The sequence below is a fragment of the Prionailurus viverrinus genome, chromosome F1, assembly GCF_022837055.1.
Source record: "Prionailurus viverrinus isolate Anna chromosome F1, UM_Priviv_1.0, whole genome shotgun sequence".
Taxonomy (NCBI): domain Eukaryota; kingdom Metazoa; phylum Chordata; class Mammalia; order Carnivora; family Felidae; genus Prionailurus; species Prionailurus viverrinus.
Window position 1 is genome coordinate 76080 of NC_062577.1, and position 21580 is coordinate 97659.

General features: G+C 59.6%; 1 protein-coding gene across 2 annotated transcripts in view; it reads left to right on the plus strand.

The window, feature by feature from the left end:
* Positions 1–21580, plus strand: part of STUM (stum, mechanosensory transduction mediator homolog) — a 56804-nt gene that overhangs the window by 28412 nt on the left and 6812 nt on the right. For both annotated transcript variants that reach the window (XM_047841030.1, XM_047841029.1), the window contains exon 2: positions 19851–20030. In XM_047841030.1, the coding sequence (XP_047696986.1) occupies positions 19851–20030 (180 nt within the window). The remainder of the gene's footprint in view (positions 1–19850; positions 20031–21580) is intronic.

Sequence of the window (21580 nt, forward strand, 5' to 3'; positions counted from 1 at the left end):
AGCCCGGCAGGTGGGCCCGGCTGGGGTCCCGGGGTGGGGAGCTCAGGGGAAGCGTCCAGGGGACGGCAGGGACGGTGGGGGGCGGTGAATGGGCCAGCCTCGGCCTACACCGTGGCCGCCGGGGAAAATGTGGGGGTGTCCCCGGGAGGCCGGCAGGGGACAGGACGTCCCGGGGCCATCTCCGAGAGGAAGAAACGGCAGCCGTGTTTCAGCCCCGCTTTCGGCGGCCTGGAGCCTGCGGTGGCTGGTTTCCACTCCCAGAACATCAAAGGGAGCCACGCTCCGCACACAAATTCAACCTGTCACGCTGCAGAGTCTTCTTGCCCTAATAGGAAATGTCTGCTGGTGAGCGGCTCCCCAGCGCCTGCCTTGGCGCCCGGCCCGGGGCCGAGTCCTGCCCGCCCGGCTCCAGAATGTACTGCCCGGGGTTGCAGGGCCCCAGATTCGTCTGCCTGCACCTGATGAGCTTTGCCTCGAGAAGCCCGTCCGTCGGCTGCCGCTGCGGCCCCGTGAGTCCCTGCTGAGCTCAGTAATCGGACGGTGGCCAGGAGGAGCTGGCGTTTCCCAGCGGCTCCCTGGCAGGTGGATGGATGGCTCGTCCCTCCGCCGGGGCTCAGAAGGACCTCGTTAAAGCGGGTGACGCACCGTCTCCTGGAGCTGCTGGCCGGCGTGGCTGCAGAAGCCGCGTTAGAGGGACGGTGCCACGAGTGCGCGTTCTGGGCTTCCCAGCTGGGGTGCCCCTCGACGGCCGGGCGCCCCGATTTGGCATGCACACCCCGCGGCCCCTACGCGTTGGGCCTTTCTGATCAGGTTGGCGTTCGGGGAAGAAGAAGGGATTCCGGATCCCGTCGTGGGGAGATCCCACGTGAGCAAGGCTCCCCAGGGCTGCTGAGGGCAGCGTGTGCATCCCGGGGCCAGAGCGGGGTTGTCACGAGCTGGCGAGTCCGCGGATGTCCCCGAAGGGCACTTTTCGTACCATGGTCAAATCTACGTGACGTGAAACTTACCGTTCTCGACGTTCTTCAGCGTGCGGCTCAGCGGGGTTAAGCACATGCACAGCGTTGTGCGACCACCGCCATCCATTCCAGAACTTTCTCTCCCGTACAGGGGCTCTAGAACGGTTAAGCAGCAGCTGTCCGTTCTCTCCTCCCTGTCCCGTGGCAACCACATTCCCCTTTCTGTGTCTGTGATTCTGACTCCTCTGGGCTCTTCCTCAAGTGCAGTCACACGGCGGTGAATTTTTTTGGGACTTGGTCGTCAGAATTTCTTTCCTTGTTAAGGCTGAAGAGTATTGCGTCGCATCCCTTCATCTGTTGATGGCCGTTTGGGCGTCTTTAAAATGAAGTGGCCGGGGGCACCTGGGGGGGGGGGGCTCCGTCGGCTGAGCAGCCGACTCTTGGTTTCAGCTCAGGTCACGATCTCACGGTTCGTGGGTTCGAGGCCCGCATCGGGTTCTGCGCTGACAGCTCAGAGCCTGCTTAGGATTCTCTCTCTCTCTCTGCCCCTCCCCCACTTGCGCACGCTCTCTGCCTCTCTCAAAATAAATATTTAAAAAAGGATCTGGAAGTATTGAAAAAAAAAAAAACGCAACAGCTGTTTCAGGGCCTCCAGATACCCAGCTGGGACATCTCAGTGCAGTGGCTCTAGGGTTGACTCGGAACATCTGGTTGCCTGGGAGGGGGTGCCCAGAGGAGAGAGAGGGGAGCCCCACCCTGGTAAGCGGCCTGGGTGGTGGGAGCCAGATTGAAGGTCGGCATCTTCCCCAGCCCAGACGGCTCGTCCACACCGGTCTTGTCACCGTACCCCTCTCGTGGGTGACCGGTGTGGACGTGGGACAGGTGACCTGGTTGTCATTCATCAGGGAAGTGTCTGTTCCCTGGCTTCCTGACATCGTCACGTCCGGATCGAGGCTCCCGGAACGGCTGCAGCCATCTGGGGACCAGCCCGAAGGTGAGGCCGCTTGTAGGAGACGCAGCACAGAGACACGGAAACAGCCCGGGCCCTCGGTGACAGTGGCACTGCTCAGCGAGCCCACTTCCGAGCTGCCGGTCATAATGCCTCGTGCCAGGTAAGCTCGTGTGGCTTGCTTTGCGTCCCGTCCAGCCCAGAGCATCCTAAGAGATCTCATCCCTGAGTAGCTAGATTCCTTGGCTGGATCCTTCCGTGGGTTATCTTTGGAAAGAGTGCGTAAGAACAGGAGCAACTCACCAGCCGCGATGTTGACCTACACCCGCCAGTAAGTGCAAATATAGACAAAATGGAACAAATGACCCTTTTTTTTTTGGTTGGTTCATCAGCCAGTCGCTACGTTTACACTCCCATATCGCCAGGACCTCGGTGGGCGTAGCTGGCATCCCACCCGGGTTTACAGCGTGAACGCCAGATGCCTCTCTCTCCCCGCACCTTCTCGAGCCCCGTGGAGGTGACCCGGGGCACGTCAGCAGGTGATGTGCTGAGTCTGGCAGCACAGGGGAGGCCTGATCCGTGCCGACCCCCCTCCAGACCTTCTGGGCGCCCATCCCCACCGCTGATGGCACCAGGAAAGGCACGAAAGAGAACAGAAGCTGCCTTTGAACACCGTTACCTTTGAAGGGGTGACTCAGACGTGAAATCCGCTCCCGTTTACGAGATGCACATTTATGGAGATGCTCTTGTCCTGAGTGTTCTTGGCCCCGGCCGGGGCCGCCGTTGGCTCAGAGCAAGCAGAGAGAGCACCCTCGGGGATCCGCTGTCAGGATCGGCAGCACCTTCTTTTGAGAATTCTAGATTGTTCCAGAATGCATCCAAGGAGGGGGAAACTCATTTCTGGAAACGGCCGGAGATGTTTGCGGCCGAGCGAGGTGACCGCGGTGGCGATCGAGCCGCGTCATCTGACTTCTGTGGATGGAGAGCCTCGACCCAGACCCGCGTCTGAATCCCGACGTGGGTCCTGGGGCCGCTGTGCGGGGTTCGGGTTCTGATCGAGCAAGTGTGAACAGGAAGCAGGTCAGAGAGGGAATCTGCCTACGGTGGGGCCCCCTGTCGATGTGAGGGGCAGGTCACAGAGTTGTTTCTGACACCTCCCTGGGGGCGGGGTTGTGGCTTGGTCCCCAGGCCCTTTGGGGACCTTCCCCCTGATTTGTGTGTGGGTCTGTTTGTGACGCTCTGGGACATAAAGTCCTTACGCTGTTCATAGTCCCTTCTCTGCAGGGCTTTTGGGTCTCGTCAGGCTTCTGTCCCTCTCCTGCCCCCTCCCCAGACCCTGCCAGGCCTGTGGGAGGGAGAGGAACCTACTTACTGACCTGCACGGCCACGTTCACGGTCAGAAGGCAGAGTGATGCCCAGCCCAGCATCCCCCTCACTGAATTTTGCTGGTGCCAGGAGTAATGACATCCGTCATAACTGTCCCAGGAGGCGGTGCTCAGGAGGGCGGGTGATGGTGGGGGCGCCTGGGTGGCTCAGTCCGTTGAGCGTCAGTCTTGATTTCGGCTCAGGTCACCGTCTCACGGTTCATAACAGGTCGAGCCCCAGTGGGGCTCCGTGCTGACAGCGTGGAACCTGCTCGGGATTCTCTCTCTCCCTCTCTCTCTGCCGCTCCCCCTGCTCATGCTCTCTCTCTCAAAATGAATAAATAAACTTTAAAAAAAACTCTAGCTAAGAAATACAGGAGGGGGAGTGATGGCCAAGGTCCTGGGTGGCAGGGGCCCGAGGCGGTCTGGAGACCAGGATCACGGCTCCACGTCACTTTACCGCACGGCCTTTCCTAAACAGCCCTGAGGTTGGAGGGTGTGCAGGGAGTCTGCTTGTCTCGGTGGGACCCAGCCCGTCCCTCGCCTGCAGGGACCAGGAGGGGCCGATCAGTCTCCTTGGCTTCTCAGCTGGGATGGTCCGCGAGGGCACCGGTGCCCTGTGCTGTCCAGCCCCCTACCCGTCCTCTTCCGCTCAGGGCAACGCGGAGAGGTGGACATGATTGCTGCCATTCTCGGGGGAGCAAACCGAGGCACGGGAAGGTTAAGTGACCCATCCAGAGTCACACAGGACGCTGATGAGTGGCAGGGTTGGGGCTCAACCCCAAGCAGCCTGTGTTCAGAGTCGGTATCCTTTTCTTCTTTAAATTTTTTTTAATGTTTATTTCTTTATTTTTGAGAGAGAAAGAGAGAGAGAGAGAGACAGAGCACAAGCAGGGGAGGGGGGCAGAGAGAGAGGGAGACACCGAACCTGAAGCAAGTTCCAGGCTCTGATCTGTCAGCACAGAGCCCGACACGGGGCTCGAACCCAAGAGCTGTGAGATCGTGAGCTGAGCCGGAGTTGGACGCTTAACCGACTGAACCACCCAGTCACCCCTCTTTTTTTTTTTTTTAATGTTTATATTTACCTTGAGAGACAGAGAGCGAGCAGGGGAGGGCAGAGAAAGAGAGAGAATCCCAAGCTGGTTCAGTGCTGTCAGCACAGAGCCCGACGCGGGGCTCGAACCCACGAACTGTGAGATCATGACCTGAGCTGAAACCAAGCGTCGGACGCTCAGCCGACGGAGCCCCCCAGGGCACCCCCGCCCTTGGCTGCACCGCCTCAGGGGGCTCATGGCTTGTGCAGAGGACGAGGCGTAAGCTCTTGGGGCCCCCTCCCACCCGGCACTTGTCCTCACATGGGTGACATGCAGCGATTCGAGTCAATTCAGATTCCTCAGGGACTTGTAGCTGGTGCTCGTGGGCCCGCCGCCCTGCCACCCCTCTGGCGAGCCCCTTTCTGAGCCGGCCTGGCCTGGTCCCTCGGCCTACCCCCTGCAGCCTCGTTGGCCCCAGAGCCTCCAGCCTCCCCTTGGAAGCTACCGTCCCGGGGGTCCTGCCCACAGCTCCGCGGTGCCGAGGCCGGCACTGGGATGGCCGCGTGGCCCCGCGCCGGTGGAGGTCGAGTCCGGGCCACCCGGATTCGCGGAGGGAAGGCCTCCATCATCAGGACAGCCGGTTGTAATTCTCCGTCCTTTCCTGACATAAGTTTCAGGGTGGGAAGAGGGGTTCTCAAATCCGTTCTGTTCTTTGCCCCTTTAGGAAACGAGCAAGGGGGCCTTGGGGGTCCGTGGGAAGCTGGACCGCGTTTGTTGGGCTCTTGTTTTCCGGAAAGGCATCCTCCAGCCCCAGGGTAAGGGGTCCCGGCCGAAGCCCCAGTGCCCAGCCTCTCCTTCCCCTTCGCTGGCGGCCACGGGTTTGTGCAGACGGGCGTGTGCTGGTGCCTCAGTCAGCTTTGCTGTGTAACAACCACCCCCCTCCCAAGCTTCGTGGCCTAAAACAACAGCCGTTTATTTAGTCCGCATGCTGCGGGTTGCGATTTGGGCTCAGCCAGGGTGGCCTCCTCCTCCTCCAGCAAGGCTGCCCGGACTTGTTGCGTGGTGGCCGGACAGAGGGCGAGAGCGAGTGGAGGCCCGCGTGGCCCCGGTGGCCTCGGCTCGGAGCGTGCCGCTTCCGCCACGTTACGTCTGCCCGTGAAAGTCACGGTCAGCCCGGATTCCAAGAGCGGGGAAGCAGACCCCGTCCTGTAACGAGAGGCCGTGCGGAGTCGCGTGTCGAAGGGCACGGGGGCAGGGAGAGTTCTCCAGAACTGGGGCCACTTGTGCAGTCGGCTTCGCCGGCTGAGGCGCCTTTTGTCCTGGGTCTTGTCTGTTCAAAGGGGGAGTAAAGACGAGGTTGCTGTGGCCACCGGGCAGGGCCACGCAGTGACACGGTGACGTCTCCTGAGTGCTCCGTACCCTGCAGGTTCGTAGTCCTAATCCCGGGGCCGCTGGTCCCCAGGGCATTGGCGGCTGACAGGTGCACAGGTCAGCCCAGAAGACAGCGTAAAGCCAGTCTCTGTTTTCCCGCCTCGGTGGCTTATTAGTCTGTCCCTGTGCAGCTACAGGGGTCCTCGGGGAGCCCCTCCCCTGCCTCCCCACAGCCTCTAGGTCTGCTGCTGTCCTGCTCTGCGCCCCCCCAGCCAGCCGCCGTCCCTCGAGGGGACGAGGTTCTGTGTCCAGGAGGCACGGAAGTCGGAGTGGCCCAGCCCCTCTTGTCCAGGTCGCTGGTTCCCGTGGCGTGGGCTGGAGCCCATCTGGACGGTACGCGGTGGCTCCTTGGGGTTTCTAGGGACTGGAGTCCTTCCCTGGCTTCTAAACAGGAGCCCTCTGGGGCGCCTGGGTGGCGCAGTCGGTTAAGCGTCCGACTTCAGCCAGGTCACGATCTCGCGGTCCGTGAGTTCGAGCCCCGCGTCGGGCTCTGGGCTGATGGCTCAGAGCCTGGAGCCTGTTTCTGATTCTGTGTTTCCCTCTCTCTCTGCCCCTCCCCCGTTCATGCTCTGTCTCTCTCTGTCCCAAAAATAAATAAAAAAAACGTTGAAAAAAAATAAATAAATAGGAGCCCTCAGCGTCCTCCCCCCCCGGCAGGTGAGCTCAGACCGTCGGTTTAGCCGAGAGCCTCGCTTTGTCTGGTTAACTGGGAAGGACGCCCTTGGATGGGGGCCGCGTCCCAGAGCCCTTCCTGGAAGTTCGGGGCCTTTTGTCACGGCAGCAGGACAGTCACACGGCATCCTTTGTTTTCTGTGTCGGGTGCCTGTGGGCTTCTGTCCCCCGGCTTGCTTGGCCGCCGTGTGGGCCTCTCTGTGGCCACTGCGATGCACTTGACAGGTGCCGGGCACTTCCGTTGAAGTGGGAAGAGAATCTCGTTTTGAAAGAAAACCAGCGTCACACCCTGCGGTCCTTGTCCGCAAGCGTGAACACACTGTTAGATGGTCCCCTGAACAGCACGCACACACCGTGGTCGTAACCGTCCTGAAAAGACTCGCGTGTCGGGCCGCGTAGCCTTCCTGATTGCCACTTTTCCGGTTGCCTCAGGCCGTGGCACGTGCATGGGCACCGGGCCTCGGGCTTCGAGAGGCTGGGACATCCTGAACCTAGCAACTAGAATACGTTTCTTTCGACGGTAGGGTGACGGGTACCACCACTGGCCGCAAACGCTGTAAGAACGGGCTTCACCGGGATCGTCAAGTTCCATGTCGAATTCCCAGCGAATAACCTTACTCCTCAAGGTTCTGCTCTGGCATTGGCCCCTGGGAAAGACTTTTCGGGTCACTTGACCCCCCCCCGCCCCACAGTCTGGGTGGCACCCCCCCCCCATGCTCCCACGTACCCCTTACCGAGTGCACCCTGTGTTCTCTGGTCCGCACGTCCATGAGACGGGCTGCTGTCGTTACCGTGACTGCACAGGGGGAAACTGAGGCCTGGAGAAGTCACATCACTTGTCCAGACCTCGCGTCTTGTGGCTGGTCCCGCTGGGGTTCGGGCCCTTGGCCTTCTGGCGCCCGGCCACCTCTGTACCCACGGCATCATCCTGCTGCCGCCCCCGTCACAGCACTGACCGCGTGGCCCTGCGTTCCGTGGCTTATGCGTCCCGTCACTACTCTGAGGGTCTCGAGGGCCGGGACGCTTCCTCTCTGTGGGGCACACGTGGCTTCAGCTCAGGTCGTGGCTCCCGGCAAGGGCTTCATAAGTGCTACCTGGATACAAGGGGGAACAGAATGGACGAGACGAATTGTATCGATTTTAAGCAAGAGGCGGCTTCGTGCCCAGAAGTGCAGGCCCCAGGCCTGGGCCGTGTGGTTGCGAATGTTCCCCTGCCCGCGATGCACGTGGGAGGCCCAGCAGGCCTGCGCTGCCGGGGGCTCAGGGGCAGGATGCGGGGTGTTCCATCCTCCCGATGCCAGGGGGTGTGGCACAACTTGGGGCGCCCGGGGACCGCTCGCCCCTGGACCCCCAGCGGTGGTCCACCAGGCTGTGAAGGTCCCGGGTGCGTGGCACGCCGGGCCCCACTCACCCTTGGCGCTGGAGGCCCAGGGCATCTTGCCTCCACGGCTTGAGAGGACCGGGGCCCGTGACCCCGTTTCACAAGCCGGAGGCTGAGCACACAGTAGGTGCGTCGTACCTGGCAGGTGTTCCCCGGGGGCTCGAGTGGTTGAATGAGGCTCGGCCACCAGCCCGCAAGTCTCCGCGGCGCCCCTGAGGCCAGTGGCCCCACAAGAGGGTTTCAGTTTTCACTGCGTTCATCTCACAGAGGCTCCCGGCGGCTGTGACCTTGGCCCCGAGCCCCTCTCTGTTTCCAATCGCCGCGTCTGCCCATCCGTGGAAACTCCATCTTGTCAGGCTGCGGATCCTGAGCAGACGGAAGTGTGCCGTCCCCTCCAACACGTGTCCTCTGCTGCCCTTGCACCTGACCGGCCAGCTGTAACACCCGGCCGGCCGGAGGGCGGGGAGGACAAAGCCCAGCCCCCAGGGCCTCAGCGCCCTTGCAGCCCCTTCCTGCCCCCGCCCTCCACCCCCCAGCTCACCCTCTGGCAGTGCGTGCGTCCCAGGGGAGAACAGAAGCGTGTACCCCGAGCTGGTGCTTTCTGACCCGGGGTCAGTGGGGAGGGCGCCGGGCGCGGGCAGCAGCTGAGGCCGAGGACACCCCGTCCCTGTGGAGGGACACAGGCACCCCGGCCACCCTTCATTCCTTTTCTCCTTTGAAACCTGTGCTCGGAAAGATTTAAGTCCCGATGAATTCACTTCCCCGTCTCTGAGTGGTCGAGGGGGACAGAAGGGTCGCAGGCGACAGCCTGATCACCGCACTGACGTGTTTCCAGCGTGCGACGGGCCGGGGCCCCCCATTAAGGAGCTCGTGTGCTGTCGGGGTGTGGAAAACCGTCCACGGATCCCTTCACCGCGGGTCTGACATTTACGGGTGGAAGCCGCCGGCGGGTGGGTTTTCCGGAACGTGGAGCGTGGTCGGGAGCTGGAGCACTGTGTTTGCCCTGCTCTCCTGTCTCAAGCTTCTAGAGTCTCCCTCTTTGCAAGTTCCCGTCGGGCAGTGCGTGAGGCAGAGGCCAGTGCTGGGTCGACGGGACCCACGAAGACACAGCGTCCCCACCGACCTCCGCAGCCTCGAACCCTGGGAGGCCGTCCTCCGACTCCTGGGGGCTGCCTTCACCCTGCGCGACACACACGGTCCCACTGGATGCGGTCCAGACACCCCTTCCTCTCCCGCTTCCCCTGCCGTGACCTTGCACTCTGCTCTGGGGTCACCAGATGGAAGGGTGCGAACGCAGGTGGCCCAGGTCCCCCTCTTCTGTCCCCTCCTGAAACCAGAAGCGAGGTGTGCGTGTGAGGGAGGGACGCGCCGAGCCGTGTGGAGGCCCGGCCCCCTGGCTCACCGAGGCCGCGGGCACCTAGTTCAAGCCTCCCTGACCTTCCTTGCCAGGACTTTTGGCCCGAATCATTTGTGAACCTGCAGTCCTTCCCTCCCGCTTCTGGGTGGGCTAAGTGACGTTAATGAGAAGCCGACAGCCAGACGAGCTGTCTTGGCCTCTCTGGGGCTGGGGCCCTGGACCGTGTTTTTACACCCTCTCTGTTGCTTCTGAGGGCCCCCCCCCCCCCCCCCCCCGAGGCCTGAGAGTCGCAGCTTCTTAGGGCCAACTGTGACCTTCCATTCATCTGGTTCCGGCCGGACCAGACCGCAGTGAGGAGGGACCTCTGTCCTCGGGTGCGGTCACCCTCCCATTTACATTCCCCCGTGCTCCCCGGAGCTCACGTTCAAGGTTGTGCCCCTGACAGGGCTGTGCACAGGCAGCCGTCCCCGGGGGGTGACGGAGAGCGTCCGGGAGCGAGCCACGGCCGCTGACAGCAGCACGGCTCGATGACCGCAGAGCCCGAGTCCGGGATCAGACTTGCCTGACCGGCCGGCCCAGGGCTGGGGGTCACCTTTGTCAGGAGCAGTTACTTCGGAAGACAGCCCTGGCCTTCTCCTCCGAGTTCCAAGAGGCTCTGGGACCCCGCTCCAAACCCAGCACCCTCCGCAGCTCCCGGGTGAACCTGCAGTGCTGCAGGAACAGATCATTGGCCCCCGTTCTCCGTCCCTGCGCCCTGTCCCCAGGGAGCAGAGCCGCCCCTCGTGGGGAGGACGTGCCAGTCACTTCTGGGCAGGAGCGGGGCCGGCCCCAGGCCCCTGTCCCCCAGCTGTGCCGCAGAGGGTGACCTCCCCGCCCCGGCTCCGCGTCGTGGGGGGCTGATCAGAGTCATACGCTAGTTTCCCACCAGGGTGTGTGACGTTTTCATTCCGTATCTCTGAGGCCGCTCTCTCCTCCCCTCGGGAGAGGGTTCTTTTTTCTTTTTTTAAATTTATTTATTTTGAGAGAGAGAGAGAGAGTGAGCGCGGGGCAGGGGAGGAGAGAGAGGGAGACAGAGAATCCCAAGCAGGGTCTGCTCCATCAGCACGGAGCCCGACACCGGGCTCGATCCCACGAACCATGAGATCGCGACCTGAGCCGAAAACCAGGAGTCGGACGCTCAACCGACTGAGCCCCCCCGGGGGGCCCCCTCAGAGAAGGGCTCTTACACCTGACTGTACGTTAGCGCCCGACGGGGCGTGTTTGTTTTCATTTTTTAAGCAGGTAATTCCTGGCTGGATCCCTGTGCCCTCGGTGGTCGGGAGGCGGGGCCCTTGACCTGCCTTTTCACGAAGGTCGGTTAGAGGATTCTGATGGGCAGATTGGTTTGGAAACTGCTATAGACCCCTCCCCCGCGCTCCCCTCCTCATCTTATCGGGTGCCCTCACCCCTCCTTCCACCCCCCGACTCCCCACCGCCCACGACTCCCGCCCCGCCAAGCAGCGTCCTCTCAGCAGGTAAACAAGCTTACGTTTCTTGAATGTGCTTGTTGAAAGCGTGGTCCTCGCCCTTGTCCCGCAATCCCGCACCTCGTTCTCTCCCAGACCTCTGACCCCCTGCTTCCGCTTTGTCACCCTGTCAGACCTCCCCCTGCAGAGGCCACTCGTGGCCGGATGCGCCCCTGCTCCCACCCGGTCCCTGGGCCCGCAGCCCGGCATCCCGAGTCCCTGTTTACGCTCTCCCGACCATGGGTCCCCGGGTCACCTTGTAGAGCGGAAAACTGAACCCAGACCCGGCTGGGCCCTCTTCCCCTGCTTCTGTGCAGCAGCTCACTGGGTCCCGGGGACACCACCTCCTCGGGTCTTCCTGCCCTGTCCCCGCGGCCACCCTGGCTTCCCGCCTCTGACCCGTCACCGGGATCTTGGCACCCTCGCTCCTCGCAGCCTCCTGCCTCACCCCTTCCGCCCCGTTCTCCCCTCGGGGTCACAGCGTGTGCTCTGTAATTAAAACCCGACCGTATAATCAGTCCCCTGTCGAATCCCTTCCCAGCGGCTGCCAGAGGCTGGAGAGGGAAGCCAGGCCTCAGGACGTCTCCAGTCTGACCACTGCCCCCCTGGGCCCCACTCTATTATTTTTAAATTAAATTATTATTATTTTTTTTAGAGAGAGAGAGAGAGAGTGCAAGAGTGGGGAGGGGCAGAGGGAGAGAGAGAGAAAGAATCCCAAGCAGGTTCTGTGCTCAGCGCAGAGCCCGACTCGGGGCTCGATCCCACGACCCTGGGATTATGGCCTGAGCCCAGACCAAGAGTCAGACGCTCAACCGGCTGAGCCACCCAGGCGCCCCTATTTTTTTTCTACTGAAGCGTGAGCCGGCCTTGTCTCCCTCGCTCCGCTGTGTGCACCCTGTGTCGCCGCTCCTTTCGAGGCGCCGTGTGCCCGCGAGGGTGTGAGCTCCCGAGACGGCGGTGGGCCAAGCCCCCTCCCTCCTGGGCTCCACATTCCCTGGACCCGGCACTGGCCCACGGCTGGCGCTCAAGTGGAATAAATTTAGAACTAACACGTTACCGTTGGGTACCGCTCTTTATTTAGCTGGTGAGACTCATTGAAAACAATTAACACCTCTTCGTTCGAAAATGTGCTAAAGCCGTTTTTCAAACTCACTGCCGAAAAGACTAAAACGATGTTTTCATACGGTGAAGCTAGGCCCTTACCCCTAACCTTCCTGTGGCACCTGTAAGCTTATAATGGCACAAGGGACCTATGACTGTCATTTCCTAATTAGCGAAGTTACCGGTCCCGGTTCATGATGGATTCTTCATTTATCCACACGGACGCAGCTGCTGGTGACATACGTAACGTGTCGTACGAGTCAGCGCGTGCGCGAGGCGCTTGTGTTTTTGCGCCCAAGAGTTATCACGAGCGCGTCAACGCGGGTCAGAGGGCAGTGGCCGGGAGCCCCTCCCACACCTCGAGCACGGAAGGTCGCCTCCTCTTTCAGACAAAACGTGGCCAGCCCGTCTCCTCCTGGCAGACGAGCCGGTGTCTTGGCCAGCGTTGCCGATTCGCACCGCCCCGCGTGCCCACGGAGCGGCCGGTTCCGTGGCGGGCGGGTGGGGGTACGTAGAGGCCCAGAGGCCTCTGATGGGCTTGGTGATTCCGGCCAGGGTCCCTCTTTGGGCAGCTGATGGACGGGTGCCTTTCGAACTCTAACAACCTCTGAGCTCAGGGACAGTTGCCTGATGCTCAAGACGTCCGTGTATATAGCAGGCCGAGCCGTATGAAATCGCTGTTCCCCGGCTATTCTTGACCCATGAACGTGGTAATCTCACGTGGTCTGGCCCAAGGAAACCAGGCCGGGAGCCTGAGGCTTGGCCGCAGCTACAGAACAGAGGGTCACAGGAATGCAGCCAGATCCCACCGAGTCCGGGCACTGCGGCCACAGGTCACAGAGACCCTCTGCTTCAGGGTCTCCCGTGAAGGACTCTGGCCCCGGGCAGGGTGGTGGGGGGAGAGCTTCAAGGATATTTTGCAAATCACGAAGGATGAGGGTTCTTTACTTGTTTGTTTTTTTTTTTATCGCGTTAAAATTCGCACAGCAAGAAATTTACCGCCCCAGCCGTTTTTAAGCACACAGTCCAGTGGGATTAGGAGCGTTCGTAATTGTTCCCTAGCCACCACCGCCACCCGTCCCCAGAACTTTTGTTCTGCAAAACTGAAACTCTGTCCTCATTAAACACTAAGCCCCCTCCTCCTCTCCCCCAGGCCGTGGCCATCACCATCCTATTTTCTGTCTCTAGGAGTTTGAGCGTTCTGGTCACGTAAATGGGGTCACACAGTCCTTGTCCTTCTGTGACTGGCTTATTTCACTCCGCATGACCTCCTCCAGGTTCATCCATGTCGTAGCAGGGGTCAGATTTCATTCCTTTTTAAGGATGAATGACATTCCAGGGTATTACGCACCACAGTTTATCTATTCATCTACCTGTAGACACTTAGGGCGGTCACGTGTTTAAAAAAAAATTTTTTTTTTAATGTGTATTTTTGAGAGAGAGACAGAGACAGAGCATGAGCAGGGGAGGGGCAGAGAGAGAGGGAGACACAGAATCCGAAGCAGGCTCCAGGCTCCGAGCTGTCAGCACAGAGCCTGAGGCGGGGCTTGAACCCACGGACTGTGAGATCCGTGTGAGACTGTGTGACCAGAGCCAAAGTCCGACGCTTAACTGACGGAGCCACCCAGGAGCCCCAGAAATGTTTATTTATTTTGAGACAGAGAGAGAGCAAGTGGGGGAGGGGCAGGGAGAGAGGGAGACACAGAATCGGAAGCAGGCTCCAGGCTCTGAGCCATTAGCACAGAGCCCGACGCGGGGCTTGAACTCACGGACCGCGAGATCGTGACCTGAGCTGAAGTCGGACGCTTAACCGAGTGAGCCACCCAGGCGCCCCTAGGGGTCCGAGGCTCTAGCCATTGTGCACAATGCTGCCGTGACCATGGGTGTGCAAATATCTATTTGTGACTCTGCGTTCAGTTCTTTTGGGTGTATACCCAGAAGTGAAGTGGCTGGCTTATGTGGTAATTCTATTTTTAATTTTTTGAGGAAGCCTCCGTATGTTTCCCACACCAGCCGACCTAATTTACCTTATTATTATTTTTTTTTTTACCGTAAAGATGTAACACAAAGAGCTCAGGCTTCTAAACTAGACAGCTCCGGGCTTAAATCTTGGCTCCGCTGTGTGGCCAAATCACCTAGGCTCTCGGAGACGTGGGGTTAGTAATAACTCCCTCCGACGGTTGTAAGGGTTAGAGGTGCGGTAGGCAGGGGGAGGGTAGCGTGGTCTAGAGCACCGTACATGTGGGGGGGGGTGGCATCTGTGTCATTTTTCCCTGATTTTCCCCCCACGTGCCCGTGTTCAGCGTCTGCTCTCTTGCTGTTCCTGTAGCGTTCTCTTTTCCCTGCTGTCCACGCGGGTCCGTCTCATTTCCCACCATGCGCCACGTGCCGGGGGCGCACGCTTCCCGAGGGTCCCTAAGTCCCCCGTCTCATCCTGTGTCCACTGCCGAGCCCTGGGTCCGTGTCCCCATCGCTCCTCAGCCGCTGCCTTCCGGTCTCGGACACTCGCAACCCACAGCACCTGCTGACACATTAATTGTCCTGAATCACTGCTCCCGTTAGATCACTCTCCTGCTCCCAGTGCTGGCCGAGCTCTGTTTCCCTCCGCTCAGGGGCGTGTGCCCTCTCCAGGCATTCCAAGCCCTTGGCCAGTGCCCCAGCAGCACCCCCCACCCCATGTCACCTGCCCCCACAGGACCCCATGCTGCTCCTGCCTGCGGGAGGAGGCTGGAGTTCAAGTGCCCTAAACCGGGTCACACCCGGGGCGGGGGTGGGGAGTGGGGTGGAGGATGAGGGGCCTGCTCACTCATCTGGGGGCTCCCAAGGGCGGGGACTGAGTCAGGTTTCTGGATGAGCCGCTGTGAGACCTGAGTAGTGTATCCGGCCACATCCCGCAGAAGGGGGGGGTCCAGCAAGGCTCTGCCCCCCCGGCCGGGCTGTCCTTGGCTGAGAGAGGAGGGTCTCCCGGCTCTGGGCCGGTTCCTGGGTTGATCTTAAGTCCGTGGTTGTCACACTTCAGTGGGCATTTGCGAGGAGCGAGGAACTTGCTTAGAAATGCAGGTTCGCCTGCCTCCCTCCCCCAGATCTAAAATCAGATCCAAGGCAGGGGGTGTTGGGGGGGGGGACCCAGGCATCTGCATTGTTTCCAGTTCTGCTGAGAAGTAACTGACGCCCGTCACTGGGTAAGTGTGAGGCGTGGGGCGTGATGGTTTGATTGACATCTGCTGTGAAGTGATCGCCTGGGTGGGGGGAGAGGAGGTGTGGGGGGGGGGGTTCAGCTCACATCCAGCTTCTCCTGTAGAGACGATACAAGGAGAGAACAAACTCCTCTCCCCGTGCTGAGCTCTCAGGACTTACTCTGACTCTCCCTACGTACCCACAGCAGCGCCAGCTCCCGTCACCAGGCTGGACGGACGCCCCCCCAGGACTCACCTCGACCTGGGGTGTGCACCTTCTGACCCCTCCCTCCGGCTCCCCCGCCCCCACCCCTCCTCTGGTCTCTGTTTTCTACGATTTCGGCTTTCATTTCGTTTTAGATCCCACATATAAATGAGATCACGCGGTATTTGTCTTTTTTCTGTCTCTGGCGTGTTTCACTTAGCGCAGTGCCTTCAAGGTCCACCCACATTGGCACAAATGGGAGAATTTCTTCGCTTTTTAAGGCTGAATAATATTCCATTGTGTGTATACCTCATGCTCTTCATTCATCCACCACGGACACGTGGGTTGCCTCCGTATCTCGGCCACCTGCTTGGTAAATTCTGCAGTGAACGTGGGGGTGCAGGTATCTTTGGATCAAAATGGAAATGCGGGACCATACGGTCGTTCTATTTTTAACTCTTTGAAGAAGCTCCCTCCTGTTTCCCACAGTGGCTGCACCAGTTTGCCTTTCCACCAACAGGGCGCGGGGTCCCTTTTTCTCCACGTCCTCGCCAACACACCTGTTGTTTCTTGTCTTTTTGATTCTAGCCGTTCTGACGGGCGTGAGGTGGAATCTGAGTGTGGTTTTGATTTGCATTTCCCTGGTGATGGGCGGTGTTGAGCATCTTTTCACGTACCTGTTGGCCATCTGGTTGTCTTCTTGGGAGAAGTGTCTGTTCAGGTCCTTTGTCCATTTTTTTAAAAAAAATTTTAATGTTTATTTTTGAGAGAGTGAGCGAGAAAGAGAGAGAGAGAGAGAGAGAGAGAGATGCATAGAGTGTGAGTGGGGGAGGGGCAGAGAGAAAGGGAGACACAGAATCTGAGGCAGGTTCCAGACTCTGAGCTGTCAGTACAGAGCCCGGTGCGAGGCTCTCATGAGCTCATGGCCTGAGCCGAAGTCAGACACTTAAGCAACGGAGCCACCCAGGCGCCCCTGCCTTTGCCCATTTTTTAATTGAGTTATTTGTTTTTCTGCTATTTTTTTTAAATTTAGGTTTATTTATTTATTTTGAAAGAGACCCCAAGACGGTTGGAGTGGGGGAAGGGCAGAGAGAGCGGAAGAGAGAAAGAATCCCACAGCAGGCTCCACATTGCCAGCGCGGAGCCCGATGCAGGGCTCGAACCCAAGAAACCGTGAGATCGCCACCTGAGCCAAAACCGAGAGTCGGACGCTTAACTGACTGAGCCAGCCAGGTGCCCTTGTTTTTCTGCTATTGAGTCGTAGGAGTTCTTTATGTATATTGGATACTGACCCCTGATCAGATGTATGGTGTGCAGATAGTTTCTCCCATTCCACAGGTGGTCTTTTTGCTTTGTCGATGGTTTCCTTTGCTGTGCAGAAGCCTTTTGGTTGGACGTAGCCCCACGTGTTTATTTTTGCATTAGTTACTTGAGCTTTAAGGGTCCTCTCCAAGAAACCATCAGCAAGCCCCACGTCAGAGAGCTCTGTGTCTGTTTCCTTCCAGGAGTTTCTTGGTACGTTTAAGTTCTTGGTCCATTTCAAGTTACTCTTTGTGAGTGGTGTGAGGTAGGGGTCTACTCTCGTTATTTTCTATGCGAATATCCACTTATCCCAGCGCCATTTATTGAAGAGACTGTCTTCTCTCTGTCAAGTATTCTTGGCTCCCTTGTCCAAGAGCAGTCGACTCTCTACGCCTGGGTTCCTTTCTGGGCTCTCAGTTCTGTCCCATTGGTCTGTTTGTTTTTATGCCGGTACCATATTGGTTTGACGATCGTAGCTTTACAGTACGGCTTGCAATCAGGAAGTGTGACGCTTCCCACTTCGTTCTTCTTTCCCTGAGTTCCCGGGTCAGCTGAGGTCACCACTTTTGCTTTGCAGATGGGCAGAGCCACAGGCTGTGCTCTGTGTCCAGGTGCTGCCATAAGCGGAGCTGTTGGGTGGGCTGCACGTGTCCCGTGTGCCTGGCATGCTGGAGGCGTGTTCCACAGTGAGCGGGGCTACAAACTAGTGTCCTGGCCTGGTGTGGCGGGAGAAGCAGTCTGAGGCTGGTAAAACTCATTCCTTGTTGTCTTAACTCTGGCCAAGCCATGCCCCTAGTTCCCTGGGTGAGCAGGTGCACTGGTTTCCCTCTGCTGGCTTTGCCTGCCCTTGTCCCGGCGGGAGCACCCACACAGAGCTTCCGGCCGGGCTCATCAGATGGGGCAGCAGGTGGGGCTAGGGAGGGCAGCTTAGAGCAACTCTCAATTTTCCAAACACACCTTCCATTGGGAGGGGCTGGGAGCTGGCCTTGGGGTTGGCTGTGGATTAATCCTCTTGCCTATGCGCAGCAGGGAAACCCTCCAGTTGGGACTGGCTTTGCCCCCCGGGGTGATTAGCCTGCCCAGCCTCTGGCCTGGAGGGTTTCGGGGTGTTCCAAGTGGCTGGGAAGTCCCCTGCACAGCATGTGGGGCTGGGACGCAGCTCCCTCCCTGGGCAAGCCGGGCTGTAAGGCCGGCAGAATCCTTTGTTTGGGGATCCAGAGCAGGCAGATCTGATTCTGCACCGACCCCTGGTGAGCGTGTGTCACCGGCTTTGGGGATTGTGACATGGGCCCTGCGGGTGTGGCCCTCGTGCCCCAATCTGTGCTGGGTGCTTTGGATCGCCCCCGCCCCCGTCAGAGCCGGAGATGTGCCTGCAGTCCTATGGAAGGAGATCAGAGGGAGGGCACCCAGAAGGGACTCGGGGGGGGGGACCTCTGGTGGTGGCGCGCTGGCCCGGGGAAGGGGCTGGGGGTCAGGGTGTAGCCGCAGCTCTTGTCCGTCCGGCGTGGCCTGTGTTGGTCTCTGCGGTGTGAGGGTGCTCTCGCCTCACCGCCCCCGTTCTTGGAGTCATCGGTGGTGTTTTGCTCATGAATACTTGTTGGCTCTCCTTTTGGGGAAGGGCAGTGACGTCAGCAAGGACCTCTGGTGCCGTCTTGGTGACATCACTCCCTCCAGGCGTCTGCAGGTTTAGCACACAGAGCAAGTGCGATGCAGGTGGTCTGACACGCACGGGACGCTGGGTGCATTTGGACCCTCGAATTCCACCTCCCGTATTCAGGTGGCTGCGCTGGGGGCTGGGGACAGTAAGGTGAATGGGATGCCACCTGGGGTCCCAGAGGGACTGTCAGCCCTTCAGGCGGCAGAAACACAGTCGGTGGCAGTTGTTAAGAGGAGGAGGGTGGGTAGGGGTCGGGATCAGGAATCAGCACGTGGACTCAGGGGTCAGCCTTGGATCTGAGGCACCAAGGGGTGGGCCCGTGGGAAAGGCCACCTCGGGAAGCCAGCGGGGGCCACCGAGATTGGGCAGGGATGGGCCAGAAGCCAGGGTGCAGAGAGGGAGGAAATGGGTCCCCGGGGTAGCTTCCCCGAGGCGTGGGAACCGTGAGGAGGAGGGGGGTGAGGGAGCTCACCGGTCTCCTGGCTCGTTTCCGGAATGGCCTGCTCTCTCGTCTGGACCTGCTATGGCACGTCACCCCCGCCTGCGAGGCAGTGGGAGTCGGCAGCCCCTTTAAAGACGCCCCCTAGGTTTTAGGGGGGCCTGGGCGGCTCAGTCAGTTGCACGTCCAACTCTTGAATTTGGCTCAGGTCATGATCCCGGGGTCATGGGATCGAGCCCCGCTTTGGGCTCCGTGTTGGGTGTGAACCTGGTGGCCCGGAGTGTGAGAGCCCGTGAAGGAGGGGATTGGCGTGTGGGCTGTGGACTGGTTGGTTCGCAGATGAAAGTCCATCACTGGCCCTGGGGGGGCAGTCTCTGGGGGGAGGGGCAGTCTCTCGGGGCAGGGGGCAGGACGCCAGGTGTCAAAGCTCGAGGGACACCTGCTTAGCGTGGAAGGCGGAATGATGCCCCCAGAGATGTGCACACCCTGACCCCCAGAGCCTTGGAAAACATTCCCTTCCGCAGCGTAGGGGGCTCTGCAGACGTGACTACGGGAAGGACCTTGCGACAGGGGGGTGTCTCTCTGGCTGATCGGGTGGGCCCAGCGTCATCACAGGGGTCTTATAGGAGGGAGGCGGGAGGGTCAGAGTCAGGGAGAGACGTGAAGGTGTGGGGTGTGGGAGCAGGGGTCGCAGAGGAGGGATGTGGGCGCTGGCTGGGCTGGTGCGGGAGGGGCCGGGAGCCCATAAACGCGGCAGCCGAAGAGCCTCCGGAAGGACCCAGCCCTGAGGACGTTCCAGACTCGCGACCTCCCGAGCTGTAAGAGGGTGGTACCCGCTGCTCGAAGCCGCTGAGGTTGTGGTGGCTGCTGCAGACGGGACGGCCACTCGTCCTACTGTGGGCTGCCGCGAGGCCCAGGGCCCAGTAGGAAGGCAGCCTGGCTCCAGGCAAGTGACAGCTGCGTCGCGACATTTCCCGTAGGGACCTGGGAAGTCCTACCCGGTAAGGGCCCTGGACACATGCACAACCTTGCTCTGTGTGCCTGTGGATGTTCGGTAAATCTCAGGCTCCCCGTCCCCTCCCCCACTTGCAGGGACGGCTCGTCGTGGCCCCAGGACCGTGCGCCCCCTCAGGCTGCCACATGGGCCTCGCCGGCGTGGGGCCAAGAGGCTGGCCGGGCCAGAGTGGGAAGGTGCTAGATGCCAGCCGCTCCTCTCCGAGCTCCTGGGGGGTTGGGCAGCTGGGCCCCTGGCCGGCCCTCAGCACGCAGGCCACCGTGTCCCCGGCACCCTCCGAAAGCTGTCCCCTCTGGCCTCTCACAGGGACGTTCGTCTCGGCCTTCGCCGTCCTCTGCGGAGCCCGCACCGACCTCCCGGACAGGCACGTGTGCTGCGTCTTCTGGCTGAACATCGCGGCGGCCCTCATCCAGACCCTCACGGCCATCGTCATGGTGGGCTGGATCATGAGCATCTTCTGGGGCATGGACATGGTCATCCTCGCCAGTGAGTAGCCCGCCAGCGCCCTGCTTTCTGGGGCGGGGGCCGGGATTCGGGGGGACGGGGCAGGCGCCGAATGGTCTGGGTGGCTGTGATCCTGCGGGGTGTTGGCGCTTTGCAGGCAGGCCCGCCCCTCCCTGGAGCCCGGTGCTCAGGAGGGCTCACGGGTGTCCTCGTCACTGGAGTCTGCAGCCCCCTGGCACAGGGGACCCTCCCCACGCGCCCGGCCCAATGCCCGCAGGGAATCCTGAGTGCAGACAGGCAGAGACCCGAGCCAGAGGGCGTGAACAAGAAAGACAGAGCTGCTCATCAGCTCAGACGCATCGGCCTCCTCTTTATCAAGGAAGCAGCCCCCGAGGACCCTGAGTGGCCGGGGCGTGGCCCGCGTGAGCTGAGGTCCCCGTGCCTGGCATCCCCTGTCTCCATCCTGCAGTTTTCCAGAAAGAAGGAAAGCCTACCTGGCATCTCTGCCCACGGGACGCCCTGTGACTGTGGCGTGTGTTTTGTTTCGTTGGACAGCCAGGACAGCACGATTTGCCTCCTCCTTGGGATCTCAGCGTTGTTCGTTGTGCTGCGTGAACCCTTGCCGATCATTTGGCCCGCACTTGGTGCAGACACAAAACTGTTCTGCGTGAGTGCTTAATGTTACAAGGGCAAGTTTACCAAAAATGACTTGATGAACCTTTAAAAAATAACCTGGCAATATGCCTGGAGATAAACCTAACCGAAGAGGTGAAAAATCGATACGCTGAAAACCATAGAAAGCTTATGAAAGAAATCGAAAACCACACACCTCCCAAAATGGAAAAACGTTCCATGCTCCTGGATTAGAAGAACAAATATTGTTAAAATGTTGATACTCCCCAGAGCAGTCTACATATTCAATGCGATCCCTATCAAAGTAACACCAGCATTCTTCACAGAGCTAGAACAAACAATCCTAAAATGTGTATGGAACCAGAAAAGACCCCAAATGGAAAAAGCAACCTTGAAAAAGAAAACCAAAGCAGGAGGCATCACAATCCCGGACTTCAAGCTGTGTTACAAAGCTGTCATCATCAAGACACTGGCACAAAAAGAGACACACAGATCAATGGAAGAGAATAGAGAACCCAGAAACGAACCCACAAACCTATGGCCAACTAATCTTTGACAAAACAGGAAAGAATATGCAGTGGAAAAAAGACTCTTCAGCAAGTGGTGCTGGGAAAACTGGACAGCGACACAAAGAAAAATGAACCTGGGCCACTTTCTTACATCATACACAACAATAAACTCAAAATGGATGAAAGACCTCAATGTAAGACAGGAAGCCATCAAAATCCTCGAGGAGAAAGCAGGCAAAAAACCTCTTTGATCTTGGCCGCAGCAACTTCTTACTCAACACGTCTCCGGAGGCAAGGGAAACAAAAGCCAAAATGAACTACTGGGACCTCATCAAAATAAAAGGCTTCTGCACAGCGACGGAAACAATCAGGAAAACTAAAAGGCAACCGACAGACTGGGAGAAGATATTTGCAAATGACATATCAGATAAAGGGTTAGTATCCAAAATC